The following is a 21,098-nucleotide window of genomic DNA, read 5'->3' as shown; positions in this document are numbered from 1 at the left end:
ATCATTGCTGTGCAACTTCTTCCTCGAAGAGCCGGAACTAGAGGAGTTGCTGTCGCTACTCAGGCCCACGGGACTCCTCAGCACAGAGGGCGTCACTCCATCGGTGCTGTGCTTACTGCTGCCGCTGCCGCCCCCGTGCGAGTGCGAGTGCTTGTGGCCCACGCCGTGGTGGCGGTTCAGCGAGTGCTCTTTGTGTTTGTCCTTATGCTCTTTGCTAACGTGGGGACTCGAGTGTTTGCTCTTGCCGCTGCCCTCGTCCGACGAGCTGTGCCTTTCTGAGGAAGAAACCTTGATTTTCATTTTCAGCTCCTCCTTACTGGCACCCTTTTCTGTGGGTGGGATTGGAATACGGAGTTTGAGCGAGCCACCCTTCTCCTTCTTATCAGACAAGTGTTTTTCAGGCTTCTCTGCATTTGCAATAGGAATTTTCATTTTAATGGGAGATGTAACAGAACTGGCTGCCTGTGGCTGCAGGTGCTTTTTATGCTGCTGCTCGCCAGGGGTTGCTACATAGTGTTCTCTGACATCCAGTTCCAGGGTTTCTAGTTTGCGCTTCTCTCTGTATTTATCCAAAGACATTTTTTGAGGAATTATTACAGGAGCAGCAACTTGTCCATGGTGTTTGTTTGCTGACTTATGAGAATATTCTTGTTTGACAGTAGAATGCTCAGCAAGTTTGTCAGGTCTGTGGTGAACTCCGGAGTGCAACTGCACAGACGTCCCTGCTTGGAAGTTCATGTTGTACTGACTAGCAGGCAGAGTCTCCTGCTTCTGAGAGTATATTTGCTCTGTCCTTGTTTGTTCTTGGTGCTGAGGCCATTCCTGGTGTGATGCCAAACTGTATGAGGTACTTGGCATTCCTGTAGCTAATATTGCCAAATTTTCAGGTGCATGACTGTCTGGAACAGAAATACTTCCTGAGGTCAGAGGTACTGGTGCAGGAAACGATGTCGATGGTTTTTGGAAACTTGTGTTTGCAGCTACACCAGTAACTGTATCCACCAAAATGGAATTCTGGACCAAAGATGAACCAAGAAGCGAGTTCTCAGATACCTGTCCATCACCTTTAGGTTTCTTAGCTGCCTGATTAGCCTAAGCAAAAAAGAAAGAAGTGAGAAAACACAGCTTAGAATACTTGTACAGTCCATCTGAATTTAGCCCAGAGATGAGAATAAAAGCTGGTGCAAGGTTTCACCACCTCCTAACCCAGATACAGGAAGAAAAAGCAAGTACAGCATAACTAAACTTTTTCCCCTGGTTCATAATTCTCCTCGAAGTTCATCTCTGCTTGCTAGACACTACAGGAAAGTTTCTTACCCGCCAATTTCTAATTCTCTTGAGCCTGCTAGGTGTTTTCTCCAGTATTTGCAGAAACTCATGAGTTAGCTCTGAATAAGAAAAAGAAAAGCCATTTTTACATCTGATTCTGTTATAAACAGGTAAAACTTAGTCTAGAGTTGTACAGCTTTTGCAGTAGATACTAGTCTGTGCATGAGCTGAATTAAAATTTTAAAAAATTGTTAGGCAAGTGTGGAACAGAAAAGTTTACAGTATTCCACTGGGACAGACTTCTGACAACTACACACATTCTGAAAAACAGGTTTAACTATAATATTTTGTTTTTACTCTTGCACAACCTGGATTTGTTAAGACCAAAAACTAGAGAAACAACAGTTTCTAAAATAACATACTTGCCATTCAGCCTGTACATATTCTGTATGGAGTTAAGTTTCCTTGAAAGTATAAATTTTTTGTACTGTACTGTTACGGTCATTCCATCAAACTTCAGGAACAACCAGTATCAGCTCTGTACAAACCACAGCTATCCCATGGCCAGCCAGACCCGTGGAAGGACTCTGTTTTAAATAAAGCTTTGAAATAATTTGTGTTCAAGGTGGAGTACCTGGCTGTGTTAATAAAACAAAAATCTTTACAATTAGTATGCCCACAGGAAAACACACATCTCCATGCTTATCAGCTGCAAATAAAAATACTTTTAATTGAGACTTAATTCTAGTCATAAGCTAAAAATAACTGGGTACAGTCAGAATTTGAATGAAAAAGTACATCTTTTACAGGTCTGGAAGAACTGGCTTCTCCAGAATTCCACAAGCAAGTTATAACCTAAGCTGCTCCCAAGTGCAAAACTACCTCAGCTCTTAGGTCTACCTGGGTCTGTTAAACACCCCAGCTCCATAAATGCTTGAAGGATTAAGTGATGTTCACAAGGAGCTCACAGCATTCCCCTGGGGGATTTCACAAATCCAGACAATGAATGTTTACCAAAGCCACAAACCCACAGCCAGGTGGGATGGCAGCAGGGTGGTGTTTGGAACTGCAGCTACAGCTTAAAGAAGCCCAATAAGACAGAGATGTTTGAACCTGCCCTTTGAAGCTCACTCTGGTTCTGTGCTTTACATGACATCTACTCAACTTCTCACTTTCAAACCCTCCCTCCCCAAAGTGCCATTAAGAAAGAACAGCTCACCAGAGGAAATCAGCAGGAACAGAGAGTCAATGCTGGGCCATCTGAAGCCTGGAGATCTCCAGGCAACAAACATTTCACTCCAGGACCAACAAAGTCCAACACACAGATCTGAAAGGCCCAGGAGCTCCCACGTCCTCTACAGCAGCAAATCTGGCCCTTAAATTCAGACTCCACTGTAGTAAATACTATCTTACAAGACAGTAAACTTCTAGGAGTAGGGTGTTCTAGGCATATGCTTTCTTCTTACCAGAGTCTGAGATCCTACAAGCTACACCAAACTTAACACAGAACTGCTTTCATAAACGTGGTAATTTCATGTACAGCCTTAATGAACACTGTCACTGAAACAACACTAAGGTACCTGAAACCATCAGGGCTGCAGGAATTGCACTGACAGATTTCCATCTCTGTCTTGGTTCTGAAAAGCATTTAAAAGCAGGATCTATCCTCCACCTGCAAAAAGTATGTGGACACCCCACCCAGCAGCCAAACCAAGTTTGCCTTCTGAAGTTCTCTCCACTCCTATCCCTTTCTTTCACTGAAGATACAGCACATTAAACCAGTGAGATTTAATTTTAGCTGAATGCTCTCACGACATGCTATGCTCCACCCTTACATGAATAAACCCTTGAATTTCAAAATGAGAAAGGAGCATGACTTACCATCCAGTAGCTCTAGAGTAACTGAGGGATCTACATATTCCCACCAGTGTTTTCCATCAGTTGATACTGGAATCTCCCAGTTGGACCACTTGCAGGCCAAGTGAATGCACACACATGCTATCACTGTGGGCTTGTACTGAAGACAGAATGTGGTAAGGTGAAGGCTGTTGCACACATTTCGTAATGAGGAACCAAAGGAAACCAAACATGTAAAACAGAAAACCCAAAGAAATCAACCATTAACATACAGAATGATGCCTTGTCAATCAACAACAGTTAAACATTTTGTTGAATAAGCTCATAAGATACCTTACTGCCCTAAGAAAACAAAGGGCAGGGCATTTATCTGGCAGAAAAGTTAATTTGTTTTTGCTATCAAAAGCTTGATGAACAGTAAACAAATTTACCAATTATTCTACTGTACTTAAGTACTAAAAAGGGCAGTATAATACGGTGAATTAAAATTCTGCAGTATAATGCATAGAGCTAATTGTGCAGTCTCCAAATGAGACAATCAGAAGCCCCCAGCAGATTCACAGCAGCCAGGTGAGTTATTTGTGGGCTTTGCTTTCACCAGGCCTGGATTTATGACATTTGTGACGTTGTCTTCAGCTTCCAGCCCCACAAACACAGTGGTTCACTTTCACTGCTTTAGCATAACTTCTCTTAACAGCTGCTTGAGTACAGGATCTTGCTCATCAAGGAACCACCAGGATTTATTTATTTATTTTGAACAGTTCTAATAATCAGCAGATACTGTTTAAAAACTGTATCTACACATAATGCAATCTTCTTAAATAAAGGTTAAAGCAGTTTTGCCAGAGGCAAATTGAAGTAATCAAGACTAAAGTCTGCTCTCTAATTTTCTATGACAGGCTATGTCTGCAAAACACCCACTTGGAATCCTAGAACTTTAAATTTATCTAAGTACTTGAGTTTTAAAACTATATATAAAGATTAAAGAGCTGTTTCTAAAATAAATAACATTGGGCTAGTACTAGTCTATCTAAAAAGAAAAATCAGCTAGTTGAAAATACCTTAGGCCCGTTAGAATTTTATAAGTTAAGACTGAATCAATATACTTAAAGTTAAGAGAAAACTGCCATTAACTACAAGTGTAAACTAAAAATAGTTTTGTACTTACCAAGATGCTCGGATTTCTAGGTTAAGTTTATCTCTTTGTAATCTTTAGCTGCTATTCAGGCTACCAATTTTAGACTTATGCACTCACAATCGAGAAAAAGTCATCAGAAAGCACCACTACACTTCTCATTGTGCATTTAAGCCCTTTGTGCCATCAGGCCCTTGTCCAATACACCGCACTGCAGGCGGGGAGGTACCACCACTGGAGGTGGCCCAGTCCCCCACTGCAACAAGGGTAAGACACATCAGGGGGCCCTGCAGTAAAGGAAGCTATAGTGTGCTACAACAGTGCAACAAAGAGGTTCAGGATAACAACCTGTTGGTAGCCATGAAATAGGATGTCTGTGCCAAATCCTTGCTTGCTGTAAGAAAAGAAAAACAAGAGAGATTAAAGATCTGCACTAATTTGTCAGGTTCATTCCAAAATTCAAGCATTTTTACCTTCCAAAAATCACTGCTGGGTATTTCTAAAGTACTGATCTGGCTTTAGCTAACTAGCCTTTAAAATAATCTCTTCTGAGACACACTCAGTACTGGAACTGGACCTGTCATTCCCTTCAGTGCCCCTCCCTCCCCCTGCACAGCCCACAGGACAGCTCCCCTCCAACACCTGACAGGTGAGCACTCTGCTCTGGGAAGCGCTGCTTCCCCACCCTCACTGCAGGGGATCCCTGCTTTGAGCTGGGAGTGCAGCAGGCACTCAGTCCCGGCCAATTCACAGCACAGTGCTCCATCTGCTCTTGGAGCAGGAGCAGGACACCCTCCCAACTCCCCAGAAACAGCCACACCTCTCTCCCAAACCCCTGTAACACAGCAAGCCCCCAAACTATGTGGGGAAAAAAAAAATCAGTTTTCTGCTCCTTCTAATTAAGAACACCTTAGTCATAACATTTTGCTCCATATTTGTTAAATCTATGCCAAGGCTTCAATAGGAAACAGACAAATTCATTTGAGTTAGTCAGAAAAAAAATACCAAAACAAACCACAGGACTGCAACATGCCAGAAATGAAAAACTGACTTGGGCTGTTACAGCCACAGAGTGCTGACCCCTAGAGTGACACCCCAATGCTCCTCACTCAGGTAAGAGAACTTACTGTAACATGCATTTAATGGAATAGCTGGGCACAAGGGGTTTAACCGCAGATTGAATGCAGCCTTCATTGAATTCTTACTTTGACACTATCACTTGAAATCAGTGCTACCTGCAGAAAGCGTAGTGTTGAATTTTATGTCAAAGGGAATACTGTTAAACTTTAATAATATTTCTAGAAAGTTTGAGAAATACTACAGTGGCTTTTAAATTTAGTTTTTAAAATGCATATTAAAATGTGATTTAACTCAACTTCTAATAATTGCCAAGGATTAAAATTCAGATTTTTCTTTATGCTACACAGCCAGAAGTGCCATAATCTAGGAAGAATGTGGAAGCTGCAAGGTAACAGGATCTGTTCCTACACACAAATTCTACTAATCCATAATAATCAGAAGGTGAACTGACAGTGTGTTATGCTATAATATTTAGTTTGCACAATGTAATGGTAATTGCATGCCAGAAAACCAAGGAGTTCAACTTCTTCTTCCCATCTAAAAAAAACTAAGGTGGAATCACCAAAAAAAAAAAAAAAAAAAAGAAGATATGAGACTGTCATAACAAATAAAAGTACAATGGTTGAGTAAGACTGAAATTGATGTCTTGCTCTTCATTTTTCATCAAAGCAATGCCTAAAGGATCTTCAATGATTTATATAGTCCATAAAGTTACATGTTTGAATTAAGGGAGCAAGACCAAGAAGCATCTCTACTCTCACTGAAATGCCCCTTCTGAACAAGGAAGAAAAGCAGATGCCAGAAAACTTCTATTTAACATCAGCTTGAAAGATGAGTAAATCAAAACACATACCTGGAAGAAAAGAATCACATTTTGAAACACACACTTTAGCCTCAATCAAAAAATACTTTGCTAAATACCTTACCTATACTAAAAGTAATATGATTCTGTTTCAATTTATTTACAGCTAAATAACAATCACTGCCAAAACCAGCCAGAACTGCAGCTCACAACTAAAGCCATTGATAACACAAGGCACAACTGAATATATCCGTCCCAAACTCTTCTATGTAGGGCAGCTTTGGTTTAGCAGAATCCATCAAAGAAATTAAATCTAATGAATTTTGGTTCCTTTATTTTGGTGATTTATTTCCATTATAGCAGTGGAAAGTGCATCTCCAAAATTTAAATCATCTTGAAGCAGGGGCTAAAACAAGCCAGCAGAGCTGCTCTTATAACTCACAAGCTGCAGGACCAATGGCTACGACACCAGCCATGAATACCAGATTTAGATTTTAGCAATCAGGAGTGATTTAAAACATCCATCCTGTCTCACTGCTGCAGAAGCAGCCATAAGACAGGGATCAGTGAAATAGTCATCAATATTTTGAAACAGGACTTGCTGTCTGACACACCTTCTGAGAGGCTGTCTCCAAGGAACTGCCAACTGGAAACCAAAATGCTTTTTATTGGGCATAGCCACACAATTCACCACTTGCAATTCCAAGATACCTGAGTCTTTTTCTTCAACACAGCTTATCTTGGATCTTGGGATGCTCATGAAAATGTGACTGCCAAGTCCCCATTAGGAGCTGGTAACTGGCTGTGCCTGGACCCTGACAATGTGTGAGCATTCCCCGGAAAGAGGAGATTGCAGATTAGCCAGTCAGCATCAGAAGAGAGAAGCTTGCTGAAGTCCTTCTGGCAAAAACAAAAAGCCCCAGTCTCTGAACAGAGGGATGCTGGAAGGGTGGCCTGTTGTATCTGGAAAGGGCTGGAGGAGGCCATGGTGTAGGCATTCAGGTCTGAGCAGTCCTGGTGGCTTTACTTTCTTGAAAGTATTTAAAGCTTGGGAACAGGCCCATAAAAAGCTGAAGTCAAAGTTCAGAATGGGAAGGCCACCTGTAGCAAGTGCTGGAGTGCAGCTGGTGTTTCACATCTTTCCACACCACTAAGTTTCAAATTTTCCTCATGAGAATACCCTCTGAAAAAGCAGATGCATTTTCACCTCCTCTTCTGCTGACTTTGTCTTTCTCAGCCTGATTTAAGCAATGGCATCTGCACACAGATACTATGGGATATTTGAAGGATTTGACAGTGCAATTTTCACAAAAGATTAGTAAGGATCATGGGTGTTCAAGATACCTGATAACCTGCAGAGTAGCGAGAACAATCCTAGAAATCCTTGAGATCTCATCTTCAGTTCCAAAAGGTTGTATTCCAACACAGAGAAAGGAGTGACTGAAGACTTCCCAAGATGGAGATGAGGATATGGATTCCAAGTTTCACCAGAAGCAGGCTGAGAACAGACTGATTTTGCACCAGAGTGTAAGAGGACCATGCCACAGTCTTGGCACCAGGGCAGTTTCATTGCTGATCATTCAGCTAGTGTTGAAGGCAGCAAGGGCCAAAACCAGAACAGTTTTGGTGGGGTTGTTTTTCCCCTTTTCTTTTTTCCTTTCTTCTGTTCACTACTGGAGCATTCTTGGAATGGACACTGAAGCTTGCTGACAGGCCCTCACATATCCACTGCCTTCAGATTCCTTGGACCTGTGGGATCCTAAGGAATGATGGTCCTGTCTCCTCTTCTCAGTCTCTTGACACTGAGGAAGAATGGTGCAGAAAAAATACTAAGCCCACACCATTTTCCTTGTCTGCTATACTGACCAAACTGCAAAGATGGAACAATTTCATTAACCCATGACTCTCTGAACACCAGGAGTAACTAGGTATTGTATGCCTGAACATTATGAATCATTTTCTATCCATCCAGTCACCCCTCCTCTGCAACGGTCTGTGTTGTCTAATAAAACCTTCAAAACGGCTTTCAATCTTAGAGAAGAATTCATTTTTTCTTTAGTTGTATGTTGAAGCAATTATATTTATTTGCACCAACTCCCACTTACTAGTTCATCTTCAGCTTCCAGCAATTGATTTTGGTGAGCCACTGCCAGACTAGACAGTCTTCTGACAAAGGACTTGGCTGAATTTTTTGAGCATCATCAACACAACCTGGGTTTTTATTTTTTCATTTTGTTTTTAAAGGGGATAGCTTACAGCTTAATAACAGGTAACTGACTGCATAAAACAAATTACCCTGGATGCAAGACAGCAAAAAGTGATGGAGAGAATCAGGCATCCTCTGAGGCACTGCAGTTTAGTCAGCCAAAGGGCCCTTTCCCACCACCTGACAATGCAGTGCACAAACCCAAAAGCACGTTCACAGAGCTCACCTAACTTTGCTGCCTCTTTTTTGATACTCACTCAGACATTACATTCCTCCCTTCTTCCTCTCTCCACACATGCAGTTGGAAGTTTAATTTAATGTTAATCATCTTTATTCAAAAAAGATATCTCTGCCTTCTGAAATGGTGCTTTTTGTCCAAGATGAGGTTACCAGAACTGGATGAAGTAACCTTGGGTTCTTTAACTTCTCAGTCAATCCAATTAGCACTAAAGGTTTAACACCGACAAATCTTAGGTATATTTTAAAAGCTTCAGGACTCAGATATCTGAGTGTTGCATCTACTGGCACTGAAAACCCACACTGTCCAATAAATAAATGTTCGGGGACAGAAAACTAAACTCCTACCACCGTGTCTTTGAAGATAATCACTGTGCCCACAGGCCCATGTCTCTGTCCTCTCAACACATCAAACCAATGTTCCATGGCAGTTATTCTATCCTTGCCTGACTTGCATGCATGACTTCAAATTTAATGCCTGGTGTTTTTAATTAATTCGTTTCCTTTTTCTTATTTTAATATGAGATACTCAAATCTCATATTTGAGATTTGTGTTCACAGTCTACAGCACTCCTAGGGACACATGCTCCCAAGGATTCCATACACACACACACACCCTAATGAGCACACCTCCTTCAGTGAACAGGTTTTTAAACATCAGACACATTACATTCACTGTGCACCAGTCCTTGAGCTACACGGATTTTCAGCCCTCACTGAAGTCTTGAGATTTCAAGACTTCATATCACTTTAGACTTCTAAGAATTTTTTCAAGTCTGCTGACATTAAATATGTCAAATTAAAAAAAAAAACCCACAGTATCTTCAAAGTATGAATTTTATCAGTACAAAAAATTAGCTTACAAAACACAAAGGGAAAAGCTGAACTGCCTTAGAGTGGTATCTACCCTTGATGAAAGGAAATCCAGTTTGTGTAGCAGTGTGCCTGTAGGCTTGAGTGACACACGCTGATGTGGAAATCCTGAGGCAATACAACATTCCCCCACCCTTCCCCACAGCCCCAGACACCAAACAGAAGCACAGGGGCTCCCCAAGAGAGCAAAATGTGCTCACATTTACAGTGACCAACAGCTAAGAAAAGTCAAAGCAAAACCCTACAGAGCAGCTGGTGCAGACTACTGAGACTTCAGGTGCAACTGGACTCATGCACCAAGTCACAACCAAATCTGGGCAGAAAGCAGAGAATCATTATCTTACAGCAAGGAGAGCAATAAACCACTTTATATGCAAGTAAGTTACAGCACCAGCCCTACTCAGTGTCTGCAGACACTACACCAGAAAGCTACAGCAAATAAGAGACACTCTTCCTTAAAGGAACACCATTAATTCCAGAGTTACTACAAAGCAAATCTAGTTTACAGGGTCAGGCTGTACCTAAGTTTTATATATTTTATAGAGGGAGAAGAAAAAACACAAAAAACTTAGAGGCACTTATGCATTTTTCACTGCAAAACCAGCTAATGACTAGAGACTAACAACCATGGTCTAATAATTTCAAAACGCTTTTTACTTAAGAAACATAATTAAAGTGAAAAGCTTATTTTAGATGCTTTTACAACTGCTTTTTTTTTCATCCTACATCTTATAAGAGGGTGTTTTAATCTTTTTTGAAGGTCCAAAAGAAACCAATTCAAGAATTAAAGATGTGCCAAAATACCACAAAAAATATAGAGAACAAAACAGGTTTCTAGCCAGTCACATTAATGAGCTGCAGACAAGTTACAGGATATGTTTAACCAAAGGTTTGGGATTTTGTGCTACCATCCAAAACAAATAAGGACACACTGCTCCAGAAAAACAATTAGTCACACCTATTTGCATGTGACAGCACACCTGCTATGCACTCTCTTTATCCCTCAGTCCATTACCTGAAAAGCTTTGCTAAGACAAAAAGCTGGCATTAGCCATCAATGGGCAAAACTATTTCAGAGTGAAAATCATCAGCTCAGAACAATACCATGGATCTGGCCAATCAGTTTGCAACTGCTGACTGCTTCTGTCATTCCAGAACACATGGAACAGGTACGATTAAAATCAAAGCTAGTAAGAAAAAAAAAAAAAGACAGAGGACTGGACTCTTTATAACTCTCTAAAGGTAAATATCAAACTTTTAATAATTAATTTAAAACATCGGATAACATAGTTGGAGAAAAATCATATTAGACAAATAAAATTACTTTCAAATTTTATGAGAAAGGTAAAAGAGGACTTACAGAAGTGGTTAAAAGTCACTGACCTCTCACTAACTGTGTACATTTCACAACATCTGTGTGTGGATGTTCAATGGTAATCTCAAAACCTGAGGAGTTACAAACACATTTTAGAATTATACATTTGCATATGTAAAATAAAAAGCAAACCCCTTATGTTGCCCCACAGATCTAAAAAATTTGCTAAACCTTTGCACTGCAGAGTAAGTAACACTATTTAAGTGCCTTTTATTCTTTACCATTTCATACTTTTGAATGGCAGATGGTAAAGCCACTTTGTAATCTATTACTAAAATATTCCTCCAGTAATCTTAAATCCTGTACACATATAACCTGGGAAATTACTATCTTTTTAAAGCTGAATATATCTGAACAATTTCTAATAAGTTAATAAGTCAGTAAAAACTGTACTGCAAACACAATTAAATATGTGTGTGCATGTATACTTTTATTAATTGATTTCTAGCACTTAAACATGTTGCATGTATGAAATTAGAAATGAAGTCAATTTGTAGATCAGTGACTAAAGAAACCCTTCTTGGTTTATGACACTGTTTTAAGAACTAGGTCACTACTGTGAGCTGTTTTTTTAACAATAACCCCAAGTGGTATTTAAGAATATCTGAGCAAGTCAGTGTTCTCAGGCCTCTGGCTGTAATTGTCTCTATGGTATTTTAGTCAGAAGAGTGTCTTGACACAACATTCCACTTCAAATTTTGGAATCATCTGAATCCATTAAATAGTTACACTACAACAACACTACAAACAACTTGTGTTTGTTCAGAGTCAATTACATAATGTTCTTCTGTAGAAAGGCAGAATGGGGAAGAGCACTGGGTACAAAGCTCTTTCCAACTGCTTCAGGACACACACAGCCAGCCTACCACACCATGTTACCTTACGGGAAGAAATGTCAATGTAATTACTACTTGGAGTAAAATCTATTTGGAAGCCTACACATTTCTATCTCAAACTGTCAGAAACATCTCTTTCACAAGTACAGACACACCTTTCTTCTCCACAGTGAACACAGCAGAACTGCTAACACAAAACTAAATTCAGAAATTATACAGGAAAACAGTTAAATTCTAGTGTACCAATAGAACATCAAAAATCCAATTATTGGGGTCCCACTAGCTCTTCATGGCAAGCTGGCTGCACAGGAGGTTTTAGAAAGACATACCTAAAGTTTGAAGCATTATTGTTTCAAGTATAACCAGCTCTTGGGCTTGTTGAAGGTATGCCTGAAACAAACAAGCAGACAGGTGAAGACACAGCAATCGATTGCCTCAGAACTTCGCTCACACACTGCCTCTCTGGTACAGCACTGGCAACACAAGACACAGCACCAGTACCCACAGCAGCGAGCACTGACAAGTCACAACACTTCACACTGCGGTTACTTTCCTCCACCAGTACACACACAGCTACAAATTCAGTTCCACCTGCCTGCCTTTCACAAGAAGATTAATTTAGTTTGGATTTCAGAAAATCTATTCCAGCAAAGCATTTTTGGGAGGTCAAGTGGGTGCTGTAAGAATTTCAAGATGGAGCAATCTCTTCAAGTTTCATAACAAATAAGTGAATCTTTAAGAAACTGCACTAAGTAACAGAAAGACTTAAATGGTATAAAAACAAAGGCTTTTCTTCCTAGGCTGCAGAGAGCAATATTCCAGTAAGACAATGTAACAAATCATTAGATGAAATGTCATCTTTCAAACCATGTATCTTTGAAACCATAACTTCCACCTACATCACTCTTTGTATCCAGCTGTGGCTCTTGAGGATGAAGACAGGCATTTGCTACTTTAATAACATGTTCAAGTTTCCGTGGCTGTTCCTCCACTTTTGCAGCCAAAAACAATGCCGTGGGAGACATTATCTGAAGAAGAAAAACATGTGTATTTTTAAACTTTTTACAAGCAGGACTTGAATTTTTATGGAGTCTAAACTAGCATAGAAAAGGTTTAAGAAGTTGGATTTGTGGCCTTTTTTCAGTTTTGAAGTCATGCAAGGTAACAAAAATATAACTAGTCATGTTTTATTTTGTAACTGACGCAATCCTCTCAGCAGCACAGGGAAGGAGTAGCATAATGTTAAATTACATTTGTGAGTAAAATGTCTGAGGTCAAACTAATTCTAGTTCAACATAAAATATTTTGGCCCAGAAGACTTAGTCACAGTAGAACAGGCTGTTTCAAGTTAAATATACTTCATGAGAAAGTTCATCCAATTTCTTGCACAGAGCGAGTCACTACACCATCTTTTCAGTAGAACAGCTGATCACAAGTTCTGGTAGCATTTAATTCTCCCAAAGAGTGAGAAACTTTGCAGAGAACTTTAATAAAAACAGCTTGTTATATAAACATAGGCTCTACAAGTAAAAGAAACTTTATACACATATATTCTTAGAAACTTTACTATATGCCCAGAAGTATCTGGAGAACACAGCATAAGGATTTGTAAAACACCAGTTCTATCAAATGTTAGTAAAGACTACACATCACATTTAAAGATGAAAATTTATAGGTGTCATAAGGTGATAGTTCAGTATCACCTACGAGTTAGCTGTGAAGTACAATTTTGGTGCCTGTTGTCAGCTAGAGTGACTGATGTGTGCAGACAACACAGCAAACCACAGATCACTGATGAATTAGGTTCTCTTTGCATGCAAAAGGTGCCCATGTTAATCAGGAATTAAAATGGTACTAGAAACCATCTAGACATAAGCTGATTAAAATGGTTAAAATTAAGCCAGTATAAAGCATTTATTCAGAGACTGAAATAGCTGCTTGCTGAGTATTTAATTAATGCATGGTGCAAGTAGTGCAAGTATTGGATTTGTCATTCAATGCCCAAATAGAGTGAGGCTAAATAGGAGACATAGCCCCCCTAAAGTCAGACTTGCTTTTTTTGCCAGTAAGCAGCCCTTTTTTATGCCAAAATGAAACATTTGGTATAAAAATTTACAATATATGCACAACTGCAACAGACTAATTAAACATTTAAGGGATTAAATTTCAGAAGCTTTCAAATGTACTGAGAGTACTTTTTTGCATCCTTAAATCACTTTGGAAGGTCTGCTTGGATCTTAAGTAAAACTTTAAAGGCGGCAGACTTGAAAATTGACACCTTGGTAAAGCAATACCCTTTGATGAGTAGAAGTGTGCCATGAGAAATCTAGCAAAAATCTCAGTCTATAAAAACCAACCACCCAAAACAAGTCACAGGGAGCAAATTCTTTTACAAGGGAGTCAAGAACCCCTGTTTTCTTTTTAAGAATCTTGTAACCCAAGCCTGATGAACAAATGAAATAAAAACCCAAGGTGAAGTGTTGCTGAACAAGGCCATATTAGCACTGTCATTTAATACTTCTGATGATTCTGTAGAAGTTCCTATCCCATTGCTTGAAGTAATGATTTGAAATTCTGGAAGGGATTTCCTTTGCCAAGGACATACCACTTGAAATGTGTCTCACACTGGGAGATAAAACATTTAAACTGTAAACATGATGGAAACACTTTCTGGAGTTCAGAAAGTGAGAGTATCAACAGCTCTGAAGTGGCAGAAAATGCAGAAGATGTCAGGCAGCACACAGAGGCATAAAACACATGTCATATAAAGGTATTTTACAGAACTCAGTTTTCAACAACTGCCATGGCTGGAAACATTTCCTTTTCAGAGAGGCATTATTTGAACCAAGTCACCAGTGACCACACAATTAAATCTCACTCACTGTTACTCTGTGGCTGACTGCACCAAAGTTCTACTTCTTTCCAAAAAAGCACCATCAGGCTGACTTCAGGATCTCTTCTGATTTACTGAAGCAGATCAGATCTGGCCAAGAAGTTCTCCACACAATTCCTGATCTCCAAGACCTCACACAAAACACAGCTCTGGAGGTTGATTAAGTCAAGCTGATTAAATGTCATACAATGCTGGTTCATCAGAAATCTATGTACAGCCCAATTAACTATTTCCTTCAAAAAGAAGTGTTGGCTTCTGGCCAAAGAATTTCAGGTCTTTATCCTATCTAGGACAAGGGTTCTCACTCCCAGTTTAGAGTAGGCCATTATTTTTAGCTCCCTTGGTATTGATTCAGAAAAATAGACATCCTAGTAAAATTCCAGACTTGGCACAAATGCAGTCTTCAGTGAACACACCCTGCTAAGTGTATAACTGGCAAAGTTACTCAAATGCTTTCATTCATTTCCAATTACCAAAAATGGCAAAAACCCCAAGCAAAGTAGAACCAAAAAAAAAAAAAAGGCAAAATTAAAGAAACATACTTGACAAAGCAATAGTGTATTTCCTATATATAAATATCTTAATTTGGTATCAATCAAAATAATTTAAATTATATACTATACATTCCAAATAGTCTTTGAGAAATCTTCAGAACACATGTGATATATGACATTAAATCCACTTTATTACTAGCCAAAATAGGAAAAATCCCCAAAACATAAGAGCCTTGTTACCACAATCCAAAAGTGTTACACAGCAAGTTTCACTGGCAACTGTGGTACAAGTCCTTTTTCACTTAAAAAGTAAAAGATAGTGTAATGACAAAGGCACTCAGAAAAATCTCAGAACACATCAGCAGCATGCATGTAGCTTTCTGAGATCTCCCTCTCCCTTCCAATGCCAGTATTAGCATGTTTTTAGACTGATACAGTTTAGCCTAAGACATTAAGTGCTTACAGTTTGTGAGAGGGTTTTCAAGTTTGAACACAAAGAGCTGTGAGGAATTTTTTTTATTATAACCAGGAGCTCACATTGCATAAAAGCAGCAAATATGTTAAACTGCACTATTGAAACCAGAACTGAAGTACTCAAAACAGCTTCTAGCTCAACTAGAGCTTGAAGTGTATTATGAAAGTTTCAAGAACTTTGCAAAACTGTAAAGTCAACTGTTTAATACTGTGATTTGGACAAGGCACAAGGAAGGGAATGCAGAAGGAAACAAAACACCCTCCACACAACTCACCTACCTTGCACTTGAAGGAAAACAATTCCTCATGCAGCCTTGTTTAAGCTCTTCACTAAGCTCCACTGCATGTCACAAAACCCCCTTGACATCATCAAGACTATTTTCAACTGGTTATTTGGTATTCCTCATGGCATTTCTAAGGATTATATTTAAAAACTACAGCTCCCATTTGGATGCCTTACCTCTCATTGCCAGCATATGAAGGATTTTCCCCCCCTTTCTGTTCTTCAAATCAGAGTGTATTAAAGAATAAGCATCCAAAAGAACTACTTACTATAGAACAATGTAACACACAAGTACTATAGAAACAGTATTTGCAGAGGAATTTTAATTTTGAAGATATTTTAAAGTATAATAGTGAGGCTAGTACTGCCTATAAAAAGGCAGCAAGCTCCCTTCCCCATCCCAATATTAGCACAGACTAACTTTATACTTAGCAACCCAAAGTTCCTATGCCCTGGTCAGCAATGCAGAAAGAGTAATTTGTGCTGAGGAAATCCACAGTAGCTCCTGTCATTTGCACAGCTAGGGAAACTAGTAGTCAGGGCATCCAATTCTGCTTCCCAGAATTGGTAAAGCAAGATTCCATCCTCACTGGGGCACAGCAACCTTGCAAGGACTTTGCCTGCCTTGACTGCAACATCCAAACCTCAATGCTTTCTTCTTTGCACCTAAATGCATGTACTCAGTAATCCAGAGATGTGCTAGCTCACAGTAACTTCACAAAAAAAAGGGATATTTGGCCAATAAGCAGCACATGTACTACATTCCCAATGAACCAAGACTACATTAACTGGTACATGCCACCCCTGTGGCTCTACATTGAAGATACTGCTGGGAATTCTGGTCCCTGTTCACAGATGACTCAAACTCCTGAAAGCCTGTAAAATTGTTTAGCACTCACTTACACTGAAGAAAAAAACCCATAAAATGAAGACAACAACTATTCAGCAACTGAGCTTCCATTAGAAGCTCTGTTGTTAACAATTAAGTGTAGGTCACATACATGTGTATTTGTATAACCTGGCAGTCATACATGATGATAAACGTGCAAATACTTATTACCAGACTAAAAACACTCATCTACCAATAAAACAAGACAACACAGGCCACATTTTTTCAGCTGAAGATCATATGGCATTCTGATTAATGGCCATCTAATTTTCTTGCCCCAGCATTCACATTCCTTCCTGCCATGGATAAACAGCACCACGTTCACACAACAAAGAAATATTAGAAATACACTGCATATGCTGTAGGATAGATTACCTAGGTCTTGCCTTTGAGACTGCCACTACCTTACTATTCCTTTCCAAGGGTTACTTTCTTCTTGCAGAGATGAATACTGTTACATTTTTTAGCTTGCCAAGTACTCTGGAGATTTGATATTAAGTATTTATTAGAGTTCTCGGCTTCTGCTTTTTCTACAGAGGACCTAATGGATGGTTTGGGAATATTTTAAAAGTGACTCCATTCACTGAGACCCTCTTTATCCTACAGAATTGTAAAAAGAAAATGCTCTTGCCCATCAGCACATACACAAAGCCACTCTCTGGCCTTATGCTCATTAAGCATTACAAAAAGGAGTTCATCAAGAATCAGTACCACTGGGGTACAACCTGCAGTTCACTTGCCTTTAACTTTGAACATTATTACCTGAGAATTAATTAAACAATACACTTCCCTCCCCTGTAATAGCTGTAGTTTCCATAGCATTCTGCCCTTACATAGCTTACTTGTGAATTTTAAGATTCATAATTTAACTTAAGCCATAGTTTTCATATGAAGAGCAGTACACATTCAAACACTACTGCACTGCCAGTTCCAAATGACTGTCATTTTACCAGCATCCAGTGAAAACCCAAACACAGCAGCCAAAGCTTCTTGCTGCCTAAATCTAGCCCAGATTACCAGCAGACAGTACAAACAGCACTCCAGCAGGTGATATAATAGGTATGTGGCTCTATATATAAACACAGCAGCTCTGCACTGAGCCATCTCTTCACTCCAAGCAGCTCTAGTTTATCAAGCCCACAAGCCATCCAGCAGTCCCAGAAAACTTTGGATGCCTCAGCAGCTCCTCTTCCACCAGCTCCAGGTTACTGCTAAGTGGGCAGAACAGCAGCAGGAGGGGGGAAAGAGGAACTTGTATGGATGAACACTGCACTTCTGGTAATAAGCTGCTGGAAATTTGAGTTTAGCTTAGACTTTGCATGAAAAATAATTATATACACTTCTGAAATGTACGTACAAACAAATATGTATTTCCAGCTGAACAGGCACAAACAAGATGCCCATTAGCTCAGCCAACAATAATGAACAAATTCATGACAGGAAGAAGAGTTGGCTCTCCTTGTACCCCGCTGTGTACCTGCCCCAAGTGCAGACTTGGGGACAAGGTTTGCAAGAGTCTACCCCTTAGCAGGTAAAGGTCTGCTCTGACCTAGACCTAACATCTGTCAGTCTTAATCTGTTTTGTCATAAAAAGATCTAAGAAAATTCATCCTTAACATTTAATGACAAACCACCATCACTATTAACTGTTCTTGCTTAAAACAAACAAACCCCAAGAACACCTAGACTATTATATTATTATTATTTTCCCACCTATTGCATCCAGCACTGGACATTGTAAAAAAAAAAAAAAAAACAAACAAGGCTCACATTCCCAAGTTGTTGTCTCCAGTTCCATACCAGTTCCAATGTTCCTCAATAACAGCTAGCTGAATTTTTACTGAAAAATTCTGTTCTTAACAACACATTCTGTGTTCAGAGTCAACATGTCCAGGTTATTAGGCAAAATAAGATTTATCTCAACAGATGTAAAGATTTTTCTTATCTAATATGAATTATCACACCACTTAGGATTAGACAAGCTAAAATAATTTACACTGTTTCAGGAACAGCTACATAATCCATATGGATACACACATAACCACATTATCATTGTCAGACACACCATGCCAGAACTTCCGCTGACTTCACCAAGAAAAATGTGTATTCCTACACATTAGCCTTTCAAACTTCAGCACATAAACACCAGCTACATATGAAACATCTAAATGTATCCTTCACACATCTGAAATGTGCTTGCTGATGGTGCCTATTTGTTTTTTTTATTTCGATGGCAGATGATAAAATCTACTTGCTAGTTTAAGTAATCCAAAGTTGAAAATAAGTATCCTTTCTGCTTCTAAACCATTGATAAGCTAGAATTCCCAAAAACAAATCACACTTCACACTCCTGCATGTAACACTTCTCAGTCAGAACTGCCAAAATTATGGGCATACTATTACCAAACATAAAATCATACTTACATTTCGATTAAATTTTGTGAAGGAATGATGCATATAAAACCTGTGCATGTAAACAATTGCAGTATTTATGGTAAGCTGAGATCTGGAAGATTAAATGAAGGAAACACTACATATTAAGAAAATTGTCTACAAGAACCGAAAGCGATGCGCTTTCCATATCAATCACTGCTCTCAACATATTGTCTTCAGCCGAAGATGGATTAGGGACGTGACACTTCAGAACTTAACTGATATTAACACATCCTTAACTGATATTAACACGTATCGTTCCCATCTGTTTCGCAGACCATGTGGAGATTCCTACGCCAGGCTCCCCACAGTCACCCACGGAATGAAAACTCCTCAATGGGCGACATTCACTGAAACACACTCTCAAGTGCTTTTGTTTTGTTCCAGTTCAACTATTTCAGTCAGGGATTTGAGGGTTTGGCCTTGCTCTGATCGATTTTTTTTTTTTTTTTTTCCTTTTAAAAATCACATTAAAGAACGGCTAAGGAAGAGCTGCCCATTTCGGGGAAAACGGATTTACTTAACTCATATTTACTTTAGAGAAGCCCCAACAAGCAGCTACGGCCACAACGGCGGCTGAGAGGGCAGGTGGGAGCCGAGTCCCTCAGCGCCGACAAAGAGCGCGGCGCGGGGGCTTCGCCAGGCTCCTCCTCCCATTCTGTGCCTCCAGGCCACGGCTCCATCCCGCGGGATCGCCGGCCGGGGCTGCGGAGCAGCGGGAACGCTCCCGGGGACAGCTCCCACACGAGGAAGAAGGTCTCCCGCCGCCCCTCCACACGCGGCCCCCGCCGCCCTCACGCCCGTCCCGCCCGGCCCCGCTCGGATACACGTTGAGGCGCTGGCCCATGTCTTGGATGAGGTTGGCCGCCTGCTGCCGGTACGAGAGCTCCTTGTCCGCCTCCACGCCGCAGCGCCGCGAGGGCGTGTTCTCCAGCTGCTCGCGGCTGAAGAACCAGCGCGACGCGGCCGAGGAGCCGCCGCCGCCCCGCGCTGCGGACCCCGCGGAGCCCGCGCCCGCCGCCGCCATGACACCTCCTCCTCCTCCTCCGGCGCCTCCTCCCGCCGCCTCCATCGCGGCTCTCGCGAGAGCTCCCGGGCCCGCGCGCGCCCTCCGCCATAGAGTCTCGCGGCGGGGCGGGCGCGCGCCGGGCGGGGTCACGTGGGCTGCGGCGGCTGAGGGAGCGGCCATGGCGGCCGCGGCGTGAGGGAGGCGTGAGGGAGGCGCGAGTCAGGGAGCTGTGGGGCCTGGAAGGGGCCTCTGCGGCACGCAGCCCGGCCGTCAGCCCTGCACCGCCACCGTAACCCCTCTGAAACAGGAACCCCATCGGCCGGTGCCCGCGTGGAACACCTTGCACACCTCCAGGGATGCTGACTCCTGCACTGCCCTGTAATACCTATCCCATTGCCTGACCGCCCTTTAACTGCGTACCTATTTCATACGATAGTTCAAATATCTAATCTCGGTCTGGATACCTTTATGCTTTATAAAGTGAAAAAAAAATGTTAGAAGCATAGGATTCCTTTTTTTTAATGCAAGCAAATCACAGAACAGCCTACTTGGAGGATGTAGAAAGGGAGGAAAGAAGGGAAAGATTTGGAATGCACAACTAGTTCCTAGAAAATTCCTGTCTGCTGGCAATATCAGCTTGTGGACACTTGAGAAATGCACAAGAAAATGATGAATTATTATTATGAATTGTGTGATTGCAGATGAGCAGCTCCAGCTTGTCAGTGATGGAGTGTTCCAGCCGTGGTTTGAGTTTATGGACTCAGGGTTCAAAGTGTGCAAAAAGGTATTTAAAGTTCTGATCACCATGCATCAGAGAGTTCTGCTCATGTTCAGTACATGCCACTGCCAGTCTGCAGTGGTTTTGTTCACCTGAAGTTACATCACAGTGAGTTCTTTTACAACTTCAGTGCCAATTTTATACAAGTAGTTGTAATCTTAGAACTAGACCCCAC

The 21,098-nt window shown here is 40.8% G+C and overlaps 1 protein-coding gene across 6 annotated transcripts in view; it reads right to left on the bottom strand.

Moving 5' to 3' along the window:
* Window positions 1-21,098, bottom strand: part of CCNT2 (cyclin T2) — a 27,984-nt gene extending 6,886 nt beyond the window's left edge. For 3 of the 6 annotated variants that reach the window (XM_053982257.1, XM_053982259.1, XM_053982258.1), the window contains exons 1-9: window positions 19,964-21,098; window positions 19,128-19,209; window positions 12,570-12,698; window positions 12,000-12,060; window positions 10,843-10,905; window positions 4,610-4,655; window positions 3,151-3,314; window positions 1,318-1,388; window positions 1-1,092 (exon numbers count right to left, since the gene is read on the bottom strand). The exon at window positions 1-1,092 is cut by the window's left edge. In XM_053982257.1, the coding sequence (XP_053838232.1) occupies window positions 1-1,092; window positions 1,318-1,388; window positions 3,151-3,314; window positions 4,610-4,655; window positions 10,843-10,905; window positions 12,000-12,060; window positions 12,570-12,698; window positions 19,128-19,209; window positions 19,964-20,325 (2,070 nt within the window). In that variant the 5' untranslated portion in view covers window positions 20,326-21,098. Of the gene's footprint in view, window positions 1,093-1,317; window positions 1,389-3,150; window positions 3,315-4,609; window positions 4,656-5,388; window positions 5,497-6,854; window positions 7,937-10,842; window positions 10,906-11,999; window positions 12,061-12,569; window positions 12,699-19,127; window positions 19,210-19,963 lie in introns of those variants that run through there. The other 3 variants (XM_053982262.1, XM_053982261.1, XM_053982260.1) reach the window with 3 other exon arrangements.

The sequence above is a fragment of the Vidua macroura genome, chromosome 7, assembly GCF_024509145.1.
Source record: "Vidua macroura isolate BioBank_ID:100142 chromosome 7, ASM2450914v1, whole genome shotgun sequence".
NCBI classification, from domain to species: domain Eukaryota; kingdom Metazoa; phylum Chordata; class Aves; order Passeriformes; family Viduidae; genus Vidua; species Vidua macroura.
The sequence above is the reverse complement of the archived record's forward strand: the minus strand, read 5'-3'. Positions and strand labels throughout refer to the sequence as shown.